This window comes from Apium graveolens, chromosome 11 (genome assembly GCF_009905375.1).
Source record: "Apium graveolens cultivar Ventura chromosome 11, ASM990537v1, whole genome shotgun sequence".
Classification (NCBI taxonomy): Eukaryota; Viridiplantae; Streptophyta; class Magnoliopsida; order Apiales; family Apiaceae; genus Apium; species Apium graveolens.
Genome location: NC_133657.1, coordinates 57,798,809 through 57,816,843, shown reverse-complemented (window position 1 = coordinate 57,816,843; position 18,035 = coordinate 57,798,809). Strand labels below are relative to the sequence as shown.

The 18,035-nt window shown below is 35.4% G+C and overlaps 1 protein-coding gene across 3 annotated transcripts; it reads left to right on the top strand.

Moving 5' to 3' along the window:
• The first annotated feature begins 9,188 nt into the window (after positions 1-9,188).
• Positions 9,189-17,465, top strand: LOC141696856 (eukaryotic translation initiation factor 3 subunit A-like). 3 transcript variants are annotated; one of them, XM_074500988.1, is made up of 14 exons: positions 9,189-9,337; positions 9,691-9,754; positions 9,878-10,359; positions 12,474-12,689; positions 12,808-13,176; positions 13,254-13,286; positions 13,497-13,724; positions 13,832-13,993; positions 14,690-14,911; positions 15,007-15,213; positions 15,308-15,514; positions 16,021-16,101; positions 16,275-16,476; positions 16,575-16,784. In XM_074500988.1, exons 2-14 carry the CDS (start codon positions 9,709-9,711, stop codon positions 16,736-16,738), a joined length of 2,619 nt encoding a protein of 872 aa, XP_074357089.1. In that variant the 5' UTR covers positions 9,189-9,337; positions 9,691-9,708; the 3' UTR covers positions 16,739-16,784. The 3 variants fall into 3 exon arrangements, with proteins under 3 accessions (XP_074357089.1, XP_074357087.1, XP_074357088.1); XM_074500986.1 differs by lacking the exon at positions 16,575-16,784 and adding an exon at positions 16,802-17,465 and having other exon boundaries at positions 9,191-9,337; XM_074500987.1 differs by lacking the exon at positions 16,575-16,784 and adding an exon at positions 16,802-17,465 and having other exon boundaries at positions 9,192-9,337; positions 13,257-13,286.
• Positions 17,466-18,035: the final 570 nt, after the last annotated feature.

The window sequence follows — 18,035 nt, the reverse complement described above, 5'->3', positions numbered from 1 at the left end:
ACTGGTATGGCTGTAGTATTATTTAGATTAGTTTATATTGACTAATAAATAATACTAGTATACATTGTGTATATTGAACATGATCAAATTTAGAATTGTTCCCTTAATACTGATTAAGAAGGAGAACTAAGATTTTATGTTATTATTAATGCTTAGGTTCTTAATCCGGAAATAGTAATTGACACATGTATATTATTTACATGCTTTGATTTATATATGAAATAATTCTTTTGAATTATATCATTATATTTTGGGTGATGGAATTATATACATGGTGGATATTATTTATTGAAGGAATCCATGTCCTGATAATATTCGGGTTAATGATGTCCCCTTGAAAGCTAAAAAAGATTTAATTATGTGAAACCCTGCAGGTGGAATTTATTCTGGCATAATTAAATAAAGGTTGAGTGGATGATCAAGGATAAAAGATATTAATTAAATAAATTATCAGTAATTTATTTAATTAATGGATATATGATATTTTAAACATGGGGAATTTAATAAGCAAATAATATTGGAACCGAATTAATTAAATTACGGTATTAGGAGAGGTAGTGCAAATATTAATTCTTTAGTGGATTGAATTAATATTTAATTACATTGGGCTAGGCTCAAGATGTAATTAGAAGGCCCAACCTAATTATCCATGGTCCCTATTGTAGCCTATATATATTCTTATTCTCTTCTTGCTTGGGATTGTGTGAAAATATATTGTAGCCACCAAGGAGCAAGAAGAGAGGATAACTTGAGAAGACGGAGGCCACACTTCGCTCAAGGGAATTTGGGAATACAATAGAAGAGCGTGGAATCAACCATTAACAAGGTAATCCTCTTTTCGTAATCTTTATCATAAAACGTAGTAACACCCTAAGTCCGTGGTTCCCAACAGTTTTCATGACTTATTATCTACTGATAATAAGAAGGCTGTGTTAAGACCCCTCCTAATTCCTATATCTGTCAAACAAGCCTTAATAACCTACAATCCAGTTAAATACACTGCACTATATCCTGATGTTCAACCATCAACAACACCAATTTCTGGTGCTGATTTTAATCCAGGATTGCCTACAACACCTTCTCTGCATCTAGATACTGAAGATCATATTTTAGGTGAGCATCAGAATATGGCTGTTGATCAGAACTTAGTTGGAGATCAGCACTTAGAGGATGATGTTGAAGCCTCCATAGCCTCTTATACTGTTCTTTTATCAGAGGATGCTGAAGATGTTGACTCTGTAAGTTCTGATGCTGCAAATGTTGATGATACTGGTAATGCTGCTACAAATGCAGATGCTGATGCAGCTGGTCCTTCTGGACATGCACCTATACAAGCTCATTCAAAAGCTGAAATGGTCAAGAAGTTTGTTACGGGGGAAGCACCAGTCCCTTGGATTGAAACTCCTAGAGGATAGGAGTGGACTAAAAAATGGCACTCCATCAGTTTTGTTCCTTCTGAAAAGATTCTTGCTCACCACTTGGCAAAAGCTGATGAGATGCTAGTCAATGATGATTTCAAGACACAGCTAAGAGTTACTGCACTTAGTACAATGCACCTTCAAGGTCAACAATCTGTAACTCAGGCCAAGGTGGACAAGATTCAAGAAGCCTTGAATCAGCAAGATACAGTTGTCAAGCTGGACAAGAAGATGTTTTTCAAACCTACATTTGATAGAATTGCCTACATTGAGAAAACCCAAGAGAAGCAACAGTCTCAGATTGATGAAATTTTGAAAAATCAAGCTTCTCAGCAATCTCAACTCAATGAGATCCAATCCTCAGTGGAATTGCTTGTCTCTCTTCTTTTACATGCTGATGCCAAAAAGGGGGAGAAAGTAATTAAGTCCAAATACAAACCTGTTAAGACACTGAAGGGAAAGGATGATGGTAATGACCCGGGAAACTCTGGAATGGGTAGAGGTCATGGTTAGGGTAAAGATCATTCATCAAGTAAAGCTGGAACTACAAGTCATAGAACAAGTTCTGATACTGGGAGAAGAATAACTTCTGATACTGGTAAAAGGATAAGTTTTGATGAACTGTTGGAACTTGATGAGGAAATTTCAAGACAGTTATTTATGAAAGAAAATCCAGAAATGGACTTTGAGAGTCTAAAGGAAGAAGAAGCTAGACTTAAGTTAGAAAAAGTCATCTCGAAATCTGAAGCTTTTGTTGTTAAAAAGAAACTTCCTACGGCTAAAGGCATTGTGATAAAAGAAAGGACAAATCCTGTGGCAACCAAGGCCAAATCACAATTGCAGATAGATCCAAGGTCCAAGGGCAAAGAAAAAGTTGGAGAACCTGTAAAGGTTTATGTGCCTCCTATGGATGAAGAAATATCTGATGAAGATGCTAATCTTACTCTGGTTTCAAAGAAGATTTCTCAAACAACCTCTGATATGGCTCAAGTTGTTCAGAGTCAAGATATAGTAAGTTCTGATATGACACTGAAGCAACCTCTGACATAGCTCAAGTTGGTTTGATATCAGAAGATAACTTAAAGGAAACCTCTGACATTGCTCATGTTAAATCCTCACAGCTACTCCTACCGAGATTCACTAAAGCCAAACAGACTCAATCTTTGAAGACTACAGCAAGTGGTTTTGAAGCAAGAATGGTTACAGGAAAGGAAGCAAGAGATAAAACTGGATTGGGTAGTGCTGATGAAAGAAGAGTGCATAACACAACCAATGATCCAACTTCCTTAAGTGAACCAGGTGCTGGAGCAACTCCTGAAAGATTGAATCAGCTTGAATCTGTACAGATGGTTTAGCATACCTTCTTGAAAGAACACATCTTGTTATATTTTATGACAGATGGAAGGGTATACCATATTAGGCAGAATGTTGTACCACTGAAGTATTATGAGGAACTAGAACATGTTCTATTTCTACTTTAAGTGAAGAACAGATTAACAGATAGTGTTGTAAATTATTTGAAGACTCAAATTCAGAGACAGAAGAAGCTTTATTCTGTAAAGTCTGACAGCACATATTGTCCGAAGTACAGAGATCACAAGGGTGATATTGTCGAGATGTAGCCTAACTCTCCTAAGATTATAACTACCTTTCTGGGTTATAAGGCTGTAGAATTTAATCTTGAGTCTGACAAGGCATATTTGATTAGACTGGATCAGAAGATAAGGAAAGCTAAAATAAATGATCTCAGGGCTGCTATCTTTCAAATTGGTGAAGATACAGTTGAATTGAAGAATGCTAAAAGGAAAATGATTGATGAACTCAAATATGCTGAGAGATGTTTGTTAAAGAACTATCTCAGAACAACTCCTGACATTGAAGAGATCAGTAATTGAAGCCAAGTCAAGATCTACAACTGCTCAAATTCTGATGTGTATACAGACTAAAGTTGTTATCAGAAGTTAAAGTTGGTAAAGCTTTAAGGACTGTAAGTTGTAGTTATCTAGTCAAATTCTCATGCATTTGTACTTAATGTTTTTGAAATCATCAAATATCTGTTAAACTTGTATATTATGCTAATTTACAAGTTGGGGGAGATTGTTAGATATATTTGATAATGTCATGTCTAATATGATTTGTGTTTAGTTTTCAGATCTTACTTAAACAGGACAAATCAGTACTTAACTGGAAATCAGCACTTATACTGAAGTCAGAACTTAGGTTGTCAGAACTTAAGTTATCAGGAGATATTTATCAGGAGATAATATCAGGACTTAAGGAGACTTTCAGATAAGGAAAGCGGCTGATTGAAAGGAAAGAAGATCAAGACAAACGCAAGAAGAGATATGCATGAAGAAGGAATTCTATGAAGAATAAAATACTTGGAAGAAAAGATATCTGATTGATATATTTTAGGAAGCTGAATTATATTCCATATCAATTAGCGATTTATCTTGTAACTGTGTAGTATATAAACACAGACATAGGGTTTACACTATAAGTGTTATCATTATCGAGAATAATATTCATTGTAACCCTAACAGCTCTCGTGATATTTGTTCATCACTGAGAGAGGACAGTTCCACATTGTAACAGAGTTTATTATATTGAATAAAGTCTATTTTCTGTTACTTGAGTTCTTTAATTCGATTTGATTGTGATAAACATTGTATTCAACCCCCTTCTACAGTGTGTGTGACCTAACAAGGTGGATCAACTAAAGTCCATCTCGGATTTCATGGATTCCATCTCGGATTTCATGGCCTCTAGCCATCTCTCGGAGTCTGGACTGTTCATAGCTTTTTGGTAGGTAAGAGGCTCATCATTGTCTATGAGCATCACATCATCATCTTGAGTAAATAGAAATCCATAATATCTCTCTGACTCATGATGAGCCCTACTAGATCTACGAACAACTTGTGTTTCCAGAGCATGAACATCTTGATGTACATTCTACCCACTTTTCAACTCTGGTTCAATGTTATTTTGTACATCTCGATCTTCATCGAGATCTATAATCCTCCTACTATTTTTCTTGGAAAGTAACTCTCTTGTAAGAAATATAGCGGTTCGAGCAACAAACACTTTGTTCTCGGTAGAGTTATAGAAACTATACCCTTTTGTTTCTCCAGGATATCCCACAAAATAACATTTATCTGATTTGGTCCTAGCTTATCAGAGACCAAGCATTTCACAAACGTTTCGCATTCTCATACTTTCATAAACGACATGCTATAAAGTTTTTCAGTCCAAATCTCATATGAAGTCTTTTGAACCGATTTAGTTAGAACTCGGTTTAGTGTATATGCAGCCGTTTCCAGAGCGTAACCCCAGAAACTTATTGGAAGATATGCTAGACTCATCATCGATCGCACCATGTCCAACAAGGTACGATATCTCCTCTCAAAAACTCCATTCCATTGAGGCATTCCAGGAGAAGTAAGTTGTGATACGATACCACACTCCTTCAAGAAACCTTTAAACTCGAGGTTTAAATATTCATCTCCACAATCTGATCGTAGAACTTTTATACTTTCCCCTATTTGCTTTTCCACTTCGGCCTTGTATTCTTTGAACTTTTCAAAAGAATCAGATTTTTTCTTCAATCAGTACATATATCTATATCTACTGAAATCATCAGTAAACGTAATGAATTAGTAAAAACCACCTTTTTCCATCGTACGCATTGGACCACATACATCACTATGTATAAGTCTTAATCGTTCGGTGGCCCTTTCACCTTGTACGGTAAAAGAAGCTTTAGCCATTTTTCCAATGAGATAAGATTTGTATTCTTCGTATGTAACATCCCCCAAATCCGGGGTCAGGATTGGGTGTCACCAAATAACTTTAAACAATATAAACATGTATATTAAAATAAATATACAGATGACCCCTCAATTTCGGATCGTTTACATGTTATGGTATGAAACAAGAATCTAACCTTTCAAAATTTATAACAACTAATATACATGCTTTATTGTATTTCTCTGTCTGGCCTTGAACGCCTACTCTGTATTTACTCGACTCACTTTCAATCAACATTCTATGTTCACCCTTACTCTATATTTACTCGTCTCACTTATCCCATATAATTAGGCTTTATTTTATTTCTCTGTCTGGCCTTGAACGCCTCAAACTATACGTATCTATCATAAAAGATACTATTTCAATTAACAGAAAATAGATAATTGTCTAGTCTATACATTTATCCTTATCTTCTACCCACCCGATAATAACAGATAAAGATCACATTTAATTATATAAAGTTTAAAAGATACGTGGACTCACAATTCACATAACACGTAAACACATAAGACACGCATCACATAATTCATGTAACATATGATTTAGTTCGTCAACACATTCAACTCGATATGTTTGAAATTTAAATCGAGTCGAAATACGACTTTTCGGTAGTTATGTGACTCAGAAACGTTTACAAAATCAAGAGACCTTTCGAAACGAAATATTTTATGTCTCGAAAGTATTTTTAATGGAAGCAGAATATTTTTCTGAGTCTAGACGTGTTCGTTTCGTATTAAAGGACGAACTATTTATTTATTATGAATAAAATAAGAATAATTTAATTAATAACAATATTAATTGAATTTTAAATATCTTTATATAATTTTTAAAATCTCAAAATTATTGGTAAATCATTATTTGGCTTAATTATAAATAAATACATTTTATCTAATTATTTATAGATAAAATTAATTAAATGAATTAATCAATTAATTAAATCTATAAATAAATAATTAAAATAAATTATAAATAATTAAATCAAATTTAGATTTTTGAAAATAATAAAGAAAATAATTTTATGAAACTTAAAATAATTTAGTTAATTATTTAAAATAATTAACTAAGTTAATTTTGAATTTAAAATCAATTTTTAGAATTTAAAATTGATTTTTGAATTATTTTTAAACCACGGGGCGTCACATCTCTTCGGTTAGCATCTTTCTGCCTTTCCAAAAGTAGCATCCGTAGGTCATCGTCTCTCAAACGGATCCCCAAGCGATCTTTCAGGGCAGCAAAGCCTTGTTGCTCATTGGTTGACAAAGATTTTTCCTGGCGTCGCTCCTCTAGAGTCTGTCCAGATCGGCGTGATTATCCACCCTCGACACCTATCGTCTATCAGTATCTTCAGCAACAAGCTCAACGATTGGAGTTGTATCGTTGGAATAATTCAATTGTCGCGGGGTAACCGACACACACCCACGACCAACCAAAGCGTCTCTTTCCACCATGGGGACTTTGCCGGGTTCCTGAGCAGAATGGTTATGGTGACGACCTCTCCTTGTCTTACGTCGCTCTCCCATGCTCAGCCTCGAGTCAAATTTATTCAGAGCATCACCTATGCGGTACAACTTTTCCAACAGATCAGCGATGCTGATCAGAACCGGTAGTTGACCCCCAATGTCTGAGGTAGGGCGGTCTACATGGGTTGGAACATAAGGTTCATGGCGGCCATATCCATGCCCAGAGCTTTCTTCAGAACTTTCTCCATTATAAGAACTTTCATCACAATATTGTGACATCTTTCCTTCTAAATGCAAATCTTGATTAGCCCCCCTTTTAGCGCCAATTTTTGACGGGGGAATTTGGTAGTAACAAAATTCGAGGTTCATCGCAGGAAATAAGATATGTGATGGTGGTTCTTCGTCGAAAAACGTGAACAATGTTTGGTGGTTGTGATTAATGGTGGGTGAGATTGCATAGGGTTAGTGGTGGCTCCTTTGCGCTCTCAACTTCTGACCCCTTGTAATTTACCTACATATTCCTATTTATAGGGAATTAAACCAACATAATTCTTCTGGAAGAAGAAACCTAATGGGCTTAAATTTCTCATCCCGAGGCCCAATAGGAAATCTACTGGAAACTGTCTTCTACTAGTTTTGGGAATGTCCGCCGATGAGGCCCAACCACAAAGGCCCAAGACTCGTTCGTGGCTTCGAGACTTCATGGATAAGGCATCTCCGCAATCGAGGATAACCCTCCACTACTAGCTATTTCTCTAGTCCTGGACGTAGGTAAAACCGTGGTTCACCCCAAATGTTGGACGCCTCCTTGTCTCTCGGATAAGGAGCCCCTATCAGATTGCAGGACAAGTGATCTCAAACTTTCGGGTGCAAAGTGCAGGACACTCCGAAGTCTCCCAACGAGAACACTCGTTGACTATAGAGACAGATGTCACAAAATACACACCAGTATTCACCCCACATCCTCAATGAGGAAACTCATTAACTACAGAAGGAGGCCTTTTGTCCAGGCATATCTCTGGAGGTCTCTGACCACGAACACCGCCTTCCTGTAGTTGCATTAAAGAAAGGAGTTCTTCAATAAAGTACTTGCAGCAAATATGATATTAATAATATTCTTCTCTGTTCTTGAAGCATCCAAATAATTCGTCCAAGTAATATGTTGATGTTTCCTCCCATGTTAATCTTTCTAATGAGAGCACACCCTAACACTCTCATGTGTTGGTGCCAATTCAAGATATTGGTCATATCCTTCTCTGTCTATTAATTGAGGGCGTGCCCTGTCGTATAAAGAAGCCAAGACTTTTCCTCTTTAAGGACGCGCCTTATCCCTCTTACAGAATGGGTTGCCCCCTAACTTCTTCGAAAATTTGGGCCTTTCTTGTCTCCCTTTTATTAGGGCGAGCCCTAATATTCCAATATAACCTCATGTCATTTAAAAAAGGCACACCCTTTCCTTTTTAGGAATATAAATAAGCCCTTATTTTTGTTCGAATAATTATATCTTTAATCTAATTTCATTTAGTTGACCCGAATTTGATCAAAAATAATCCTTATACTAAATTTAGAACATAACATATACATATCAATTACAACACATACAGTTATATGTCAATAAATTATGATATATATGATCTTTGAATTGATAATTAATCGACTTATATTAATTGTACTTGAGATATTATATAATTTTATTAATAAACATAAAACAAATGAATATAAATACGTATTTAAAAAAATCCTAAAAAATAACCCGTACGATGCGGGTTGATTTAGGATGGTACAAAATTGGGGACTAATTTTAAAATGTTAGACTATCCCTTCTCTTAGGGTTTTGTCAATTTTCAAGTAAATAGAGGGGCTTCTACTGGTTTTCTCCAGTGGAAAGCCCCAATCCCTTCATTTTTTATTCTCGTTTATTTCTTTTCAATAAAACCCAATTTTTTTTGGTTATTTGTGTGTCTCTCCTATTGGAGTGTGTATCTGTCTCTCCTTTTGGAGTGTTTGTTATGTTTTTGCTTAGTCATGCTTGGGTTAATCTGGCTACTTTGAAAATGATTTATGTGATTTTGTGGGAGATCTGTTTTCCGTGCATTAAATTTGGGCTGGTGCCGATTATTACAAGAGCTTATTTTTCACAACTAAAATGTGTTCATCTTTTGAGATCTTTCACTCTCGGCTTGTCTATAGCTGGTTTTTGGCATGTAGATAGCTTGGGTGCTTCTGAACATTGGGCTACAGGTGGTGCGTATGTGAAGGTCATTTGTGATATTACTAGTTCCAGAATTGATGCATGTATGATCGATCAGGAAGCCATTTTAATCTTTTTTCATTCAAAGAATCGTGAGATTCATTATGTTAAACAGTCTGAAAACATAAGCGACTATTTGCTTAGCTCGTTTATTTGTTTAATCCTGACTGTGTTTTTTTCGATGGGAGTTTTGTTCCTATTGAAATTAAGTTGTAATTTTGGTTGATGAAATTTATAAAAAGCATTTTGTCAAAAAAAAAAAAACAAAAAATTGTAATAGTAACGAAAATTGGAAAACCCTAGAAATATTTTAGTTGAGTGGGGATATAACAAAAACACACGCACACTCCCATCGGCGGCTAAATTCATCCCCAATAATCTACTCTGCTCTTCAGGCAAAGGTATCATCCTCGCACAATCTCTCCTTATGTCTAATTGTGTAGCTTAATTGATTCATAATTTCTCTCTGCTATTTTTTTATTTTTGAAATTAGTGTTTTTAGAATTTTATAGCTTAATTTAATTAATTACATTTCTTAAGTATTTATTTGTAGCTAATTGATAGATTATTCGGGTAAGGATTCACCTGGTTTCACAATTTGGTTAATTATAAGCTAATTTGATTTGTATGTTTTTGATATTCTTGTATATAAAAATTGAGACTTGTTTGATATTTGTTTGGTATCTTTCTTCCGTGTTTTTGTTAGTAGTGAACATTTGATGTTTAATGTTGGCATGTGAAATGATTTTGACAGGCTTACTGTTGGAGAGCTATGGCGAATTTTGCTAAGCCGGAGAATGCTCTAAAGAGAGCCGAGGGTAAGATACAATTTTTGTTCTTATAACTCTCGTGTATTAGATGTTAATCTTTTTGTACTGTATTGGATTTTGGCATCAGTCTATTGTTTTGTTATAATTATCTTTGGTGCTTTGACTCTGCAGAATTGATTAATGTGGGGCAGAAGCAGGACGCTTTGCAGTCTCTTCACGATCTGATTACTTCGAAGAGGTACAGGGCATGGCAGAAGACGCATGAGAAGATTATGTTCAAGTATATTGAGCTTTGTGTGGACATGAGAAGGGGCAGGTTTGCAAAGGATGGACTTATTCAGTATCGAATAATTTGTCAACAAGTGAATGTCAGTTCTCTAGAGGAGGTCATAAAGCACTTTATGGACCTTTCTACTAAGAAAGCTGAAGCAGCTCGTAGTCAGGCACAAGCGTTGGAAGAAGCTCTTGATGTAGATGACTTGGAAGCTGATAATAGACCCGAAGATCTTATGTTGAGTTATGTCAGCGGTGAAAAAGGAAAGGATCGATCTGATCGCGAGCTTGTGACCCCATGGTTTAAGTTTTTGTGGGAGACGTATAGAACAGTTCTTGAAATACTGAGGAACAACTCCAAGTTGATGGCGCTCTATGCGGTAATACCTCCTTATTTTGCTTTCCCCAAGAAAAAAATAAATAAAAATCACTAAAATTAATTTTGATGCTGTTATATAGTTCGTGTTTTTTTGTAATCTATTAGAACTTATAATTTACCTTGATGGCAGAACAAAATTTTAGGAGTTTTTTTTATAACAATGGCTTTTGAGTGCTGATTCTGAAAATGTATTTACCTTGAAGGCAGAACAACCTTTTAGGAGTTTATTTATAACGATGGCTTTTGAGTGCCGATTCCGAAAATGTACGTTTTAATGCCTCCTGCTATTTACCAGTATGTACAATATTATGTACCATAATATGCTGATTTAGAGAATCTATATCCCTTTTGTGTTACAGAATGCTTTGCCATATTGTAAGTATTTGATTGAAGACTGATGCAGCTAATATGCCTTCTCTATCTTTATTTAGAGAGATTGTATTTGGAGTCTTTCTGCGCCCGAATACTACTCTCTACCTTGGCTAGTGTCACATAATTTTGTAGCTTCATTATTTTGCTTAAAAGATAGGGATTAGTTATTCGACTGGAATAATGTCGAGCACCTGGTCGATAAACTTACATATAATCTGAAGGGTGTTGGAAATTATAATATCTCAACTCAGTATGTAAGTAAGATTACAGATTTGTATTTGTGGGATGGGAATTAGAGATGTAGTACTGCAGCATTGGGATGTAGTACTGCAGCGTTGGATTTATTTGGTCTTCCACTATTTTCTTTTGTTCTGAGAGCTTACTCTTAAAAGTATATTAGGTAATAAATAATTGACGGCTCAGTTAGAAGTTATATATAGGAAAAGCACAAGCTCTTCATCTCACTATTATTTATTAGGCAATATATAGGAAAAGTAAATTTCTCTACAAAAGATAATTTTCACAGATAGCACTTGGATATTGAAGATAAAATACCTTAAGAAAAGCAAAACCATGTTCCCATTTTTTATGACCACCAGAACCTTTGTCGTTTTTAAGAGGAGAGGATATAAATAAGTGCAATTAAGAAATATATTGGGCAAGTTGTTTAGCTAAATGCCCGCTCTGTGAAGTACCTTGCCGCATCCGGGCTTTTGAGGTATTACAGATGGCTTTGCAACTAGGATTTAGTTAATTTGCTTTTCCTTGCAGTAAACAACTCTTTAAACTGCAACAAAGAAACTGTTTCAATCTCTGCAGCCCCCCGGGTTGGGGGACCAAAATGACAAGGCTGATTTTAAGGTCATAGTGCAAAATATCGTACTCCCTCCGTCCCAGCCAATTCTTTACGTTTGGTTTGGACATGGAGGTTAAGAAATATGTATAAAGTAGTGAAAAAGAGAAAGAAAAGTGGGTGAAGTGGTGGGACCCATTGATTTTTAATGTATAAAAGGGAGATAGTGTAGTAAAATTAGTGTGAAAAGGGAGGAAAAGTGGGAAAATGTTGGGACCCATTGACTATTTTTGGTAAGTTTTGAAGTGTAAAGAATTGGATGGGACATCCCAAAAAGGAAACTGTAAAGAAATGGTTGGGACAGGGGGAGTATTTGTTTAAAAACCCCGAGCTTGAACAAATCTGCATGATGTGTTTGAAATAGTTCTAGCGCTAAATGTAATACTTGTTAAAAACTTCGCATCAAGTTTTTTATTGCCAAGGTGTGATTACAGTAAATAGGAATATTTCTTGGGAGAAACTATGTACATCTGCAGTTGTTGCTAGGTGTTTAGAGTGGAAGAAGTGATATAATTGGTTATAAATTATTTATGAGGTACCATCCAAAAGAATAACAACCAGTGAGTATAAGATACTACTGTGGTTAGTATATACGTAGAAAAAGCTGTATGAAGTACATAATATAGTCAAATGTATGGGCTCTATATATATATGGTTTTATCCATATATCTTGTCACTTGCAAAGATGGTTCATATACCAAGTTGGTGTTTACTGATTAACATGGTAAAGTGATGCCGAAGTTGAGCCAAGTGATGGTTTTAGGTTGATGCGTTGCTTTGATTTGATTGAATTCTTTTGTTAATGTATGCTAAGGTTGTTTAATCTGAAGTTCTGAACACAGAGATATTCACGTCTCTGAGCTCTGCTAAATATTATTAAAAATTTTCAGGATACTGCACACCGTGCTTTTCTGTTCTGTAAGCAATACAAGCGAACTACAGAGTTCCGTAGGCTGTGTGAGATTATCAGAAATCATCTAGCAAATCTTAACAAATATAAAGACCAAAGGGATCGACCTGATCTTTCTGCACCTGAGAGCATTCAGTTTTATCTCGATACAAGATTTGAGCAGTTGAGAATTGCCACCGAACTTGAACTTTGGCAGGTTTGTATTTTCATTCTAAAGAATTTTATTGCTGCTGATATTATCTTCTTCAGCTCTGCTGCCTTACCTTGGATGGGAAATGTGTCTTGGTTGTTCTGATTGTAATATTTTTTTGCAGGAAGCTTTTCGTTCTGTGGAGGATATTTACGGGTTGACATGCATGGTGAAGAAAATGCCCAAGACATCCTGGATGGCTGTATATTATGCTAAACTAACTGAGATATTTTGGATCTCAACTAGTCATCTTTATCATGCATATGCCTGGTTTAAACTTTTTCAACTTCAGAAAAGTTTTAATAAGAACCTTAATCAGAAGGATTTGCAGCTAATAGCATCCTCTGTTCTTTTAGCTGCACTTTCAATTCCTCCCTATGACCACATGCGCAGGGCATCTCATGTGGAACTTGAATATGAGAAAGAGCGCAATTTGAGGATGTCTAATCTTATTGGTTTTAATCTTGACAACAAGATTGAGGCTCGAGACATGGTATTATTCTAGCTCTTGGCGTTTCAGCATTACAGATTTTTTGCTTCAGTTTACTTTTAACTTTGTTCTCTTTTCAGCAGCTCTCGCGGGAATCACTTCTTGCAGATCTGGTAAATATTCAATTTTGCTTTCCAGTATCACATATTTGTATTATAATTTTTTAATATCATGCTTGTGTTGGTACTGAAACACTTACGGAGAATGTTTTAGGTAGTATATTTCCCAATATGGTCTACTTTTTTTTTCTTTTGTTTAAAATATGGTCAACTTTTCTGATTTTGAATCTTGATTTTGTCTGAACACACTTTCTTTTCCTGTAGATTTCGAAAGGTGTGATGACATATGTTACTCAGGAAGTAAAAGATCTTTATCATCTTTTGGAGCATGAATTTCTGCCTCTAGATTTGGCATCGAAAGTTCAACCTTTGTTGGAAAAGATTTCGAAAGTTGGGGGTAAAATTTCATCAGCATCATCTGTGCCGGAAGTACAACTTTCTCAGTACGTTCCTGCTTTGGAGAAGCTGGCCACTTTGAGATTGCTACAGCAGGTAAACTGTTGCCATCTGCTTGTTATTATATAGTTATAGTAACACATTAGTGCTTTCACACATTAAAAATTATGAGTTTAATTTAGGATTATTTTGTCAATTTGCAGGTCTCTCATGTTTACCAAACAATGAAAATCGAGAGTTTAGCCAAGATGGTCCCTTTTTTCAGTTTTTCAGCCGTGGAGAAGCTCTCTGTAGATGCTGTCAAACATAATTTTGTTGCAATGAAAGTCGATCATATGAAGGGCGCTGTTATATTTAGCACTTTGGTTAGTCAAGATCATTATTCTGCACACACACACACTAATTTTTATAAACCTCCAATATTAACTGGAGACAACACTTAACTATTTACTCTTAATGGTAAACAAACCAAACCGTACTGTTTTCTCTCTCTCATTTATATGCAGAAACATATACTACTTATAAAAACCTCCAATGTTAAACTGTAGGCGACGCTTAACAATGTGTTCTTAATGGTAAATAAACCGAACAGTGTTCTTAATGGTAACTATTGCCGTACTAAAGATACCTTATTTTGAAAATAGCGAACCATTTATTAAAATCAAGACATTAATGAAGTAAAGATTCAACACATCAGATGTATTGATTCGTAGTGTTTCTCATTGTTCTTATTTGAGCCAAACCTTTTATGTATACATGTACTAAATTTCTTTTTCTTCATACAAGGTACCTGTCAATGTAATTCTTAATAACTGCTTTTTGTTTTATGTTAAGTATGTAATCGCATATGCCTATTTTCTTATCGTTCACCCAAGCATAACGTTATTATTATCAATTATTTGGAAATCAATAAAGCGCGCATCAGTGTTTAGTAGATTAATAAACTCTTATCCGAGTCTCTAACTTTATTCTTATAGTTCCTCTTTGAAGGAAGCCATTGCATTTGTGTACCTATAGTTTGCATTCCACAATGTGTTTTACTGAAAGTGTTTTTCTTTCAGGGCCTTGAATCTGATGGTCTGCGTGATCACCTGAGCTTATTTGCTGAATCTTTAAATAAAACAAGGAATATGGTGTACCCTTCTGAAATGAAGATATCAAAATTAGGTGAAATGTTGCCTAGTTTAGCTGACGTTGTTGATAAGGAACATAAAAGGCTACTTGCTCGAAAATTGGTTATAGAGAAAAGAAAGCAAGAACAAGAACGCCATCTTCTGGAACTGGTATATTAAACAATACGCTTTTAACATTTTTTTAAATATGGATGTTATCATTTTTTGGGGAATTATTATGATTAAGTTAACTTTCTTTTTTGAAGGAACGAGAGGAAGAATTAAAAAGGCTCAAGCTACAGAAAATAACTGAAGAGGCAGAGCAAAAAAGGCTTGCATCTGAATACGAGCAGAGGAAAAACCAACGAATCTTACGGGAAATAGAAGAGCGGGAGCTTCAGGAAGCACAAGCCTTGCTTCAAGAGGCTGAAAAGCGTAGTAAAAAGAAGGGAAAGAAGCCCCTCATGGATGGAGTAAGTAAAACTTATGTCTAATTTTACAAAAGAACCGAGGCTGATATTCATTTTTATTGCTAAATTCTAAGATTGAATTTACGATTGTAATCAGGAAAAAGTTACAAAACAATCGTTGATGGAGTTGGCTCTTAGTGAACAGCTAAGAGAAAAGCAAGAAATGGAGAAAAGATTGCAAAAGCTTGGTAAAACTATGGATTATTTGGAAAGAGCAAAAAGAGAAGAAGCTGCCCCCTTGATTGATGCAGCATTTCAACGTCGTTTGTCAGAAGAAAAGGTGCTTCATGAACATGAACAACAGGTATTATGTAAACTTTGGATAGATCCTTTGCAGATATTTTCCCAAGATCGGAAAACTTTTGTTCATCTAGAGGAAATCCCACCTGTTAATCAAGAGGTTCTAAGACTTGCAGGAAAACCGACCATCTTTATGTCTCCTTTGATATAAGGGTTTTTCTAGTGTGTGCCCCACATGCTAAGCACTAAAATTTAAAAATTTGGCTCATTTTGATTTGTTTAGACTATGTGAATGCAGGGGGTCCATCACCATTAAGAGCTATAAGCTAATCAAAATGAGCCAAACCTATAAAATTTAGTGCTTAATGTGTGCCCATTAGCACACCATAGAAAAACCGTTGATGTAAATATATCGAAAACTGACATGGTCATCACAATATTAATTGATAAATACCACATACTTATTTACATTATCGGGTTATTAGTTCTATTTTTGATGGAGAGAATATTAAATGATAACCTCTCAATTCCTTATATTTACTAACTCGTGTTCCATGCCCTATTTATTAGCAAGAGATAGAGCTAAGCAGGCTGCGTCACGATGGCGACCTCAAGGAAAAGAATAGGCTGCTAAGGATATTGGAGAATAAGGCAAGTACCTACTGCATTGTGTACTGTTACATAATTATCTAGTTTCAGCCTTCTGGCACGTGTTTCCGAAACCTGACAGAATTTATTGTTATGTTCTCTGTCATATTGATGTCATTTCTTAGGATTTTTGTGCATCTTACATTTCACATTGTTGTATGGGTTCATTTTTGCAGACACAGTTTCAGAACAAAGTTGTTAAATGTCGGCAAGATGAGTATGAAAGGATGAGAGGGGAAAGAGATGCACGGGTCAATGAAATTCTTCAGGCACGGAAGGAAGAGAGAGAAACCAAGAGAAAAATGTTGTTTTATTTGAGCGTTGAGGAGGAAAGGCTGAAAAAGCTGCAGGAAGAGGAGGAAGCTCGCAAGCTTATAGGTACTTCATTTTGTCATACACTACTAGTTAGTTTATGCAATATTTTGGGAAAGTATTCATGCAAATCTTTGTCGTATATATTTTATTATCATCCGCAGGTCAATTTGGAAACTACCACAAAATGTCCACAAGAGTAGTGCAAACGCATTCAGTAGAAGTACACTTTTTGTTGTTGAAGTGGTTGCTGCAGTTGCCCTATTGTGGGACTGCTATATCCTGCTTTTATGCGCACATATACAATAGTCTATTGTACCAATATTAAATCCAATAAATTTTTCGGAAAAATATTTATACTCTCTTGCCTTTTTATCATATATTAATTCAGAGGCTGAGAGACTTAAGAAAGAGGAAGCTGAGAAGAGGGCAAGGTTGGATAGAATTGCCGAGATTCAGAGGCAAAGAGAGCAGGAAATCGAAGAAAGGAGGAAAGCAAGTGAAGGACTCGCCAGACCTGAACTTCCTGGTGGATCTCGCCCGTTGGAGGCACCACCTGCTCCAACAGCAGCACCAGCTGCTGCCGCTGCAGCACCAACCCCAGGAAAATATGTGCCCAAGTTCCGTCGAGCTGAAGGGCAGGCTCCTCCTCCAGAACCTGACCGGTGGGGGAGCGGCAGACAAGACGATCGGGCACCACCTCCTCCTGGAGGTGATAGGTGGCGTGGTGGTGGTGGTCAAAGACAATCTTGGGGATCATCAAGGATCCCACCAAGGGGTGGCTAACTCTGTTTTAACTTGTGAATTTCAGCAGTTAGTAAAATATAGTCCTTTGTGAAATAGTGAGTGGATTCGGAACTTGACGATTATTGCTTCAAATTTTGGTGTTTTAATTTGGCTGCATGTAGAATCAATATATTTAGGGCCCAGATGTGTCGAATCTTGGTACTACTTTATGTGGTGAAGTTTTGAGAGCAATACAGTTCATTTGGACGCCAGATTCAAATTATATTGAGGAACGTTGTTGATTTTAATTGAGCAGCTTATTTCTTTTCCGATTTCAGTTGAGCAGCTTACTTTTTTACAAGGACTCTTTATGAACTTTTCCATGTGGATGGTCACTCTGTTAAGAACCTTGTAACTTAGGTTTTGCATACCTATACTTCTGGACTCTACCGGAGTAAGGTATATGATATATTTTGGTATGTTTTTTTTGTTGGTTGTGTTATTTCCATTTACACACTGTTATTTATTGAATATGCGAGTTATAGATAAATATGCATATTAATTATGCTATACCTAATAGATTTTAATAAATGATTGATAAGATAAAATAAATATTACAGATGAATTTAAGGGCTTTTATGTAAATGGTTTATACCAAATTTTTACTTAAAAAATATGTATATATTTATGATCAAATATATAATAATGAGTTAGATATATAAAATACATTGATGAGTTAGATATATTTTATATTGAAAGTATTAGTGATTAAATTTTGTTGTATAATAATAAGTAAGATATAAATATATGTATTAAATATGTAATAATGAGCTATTATTATCGATTATAATAAATATTTAATTAAAATATTTATGATTAAATTTATTCATTCAATATAT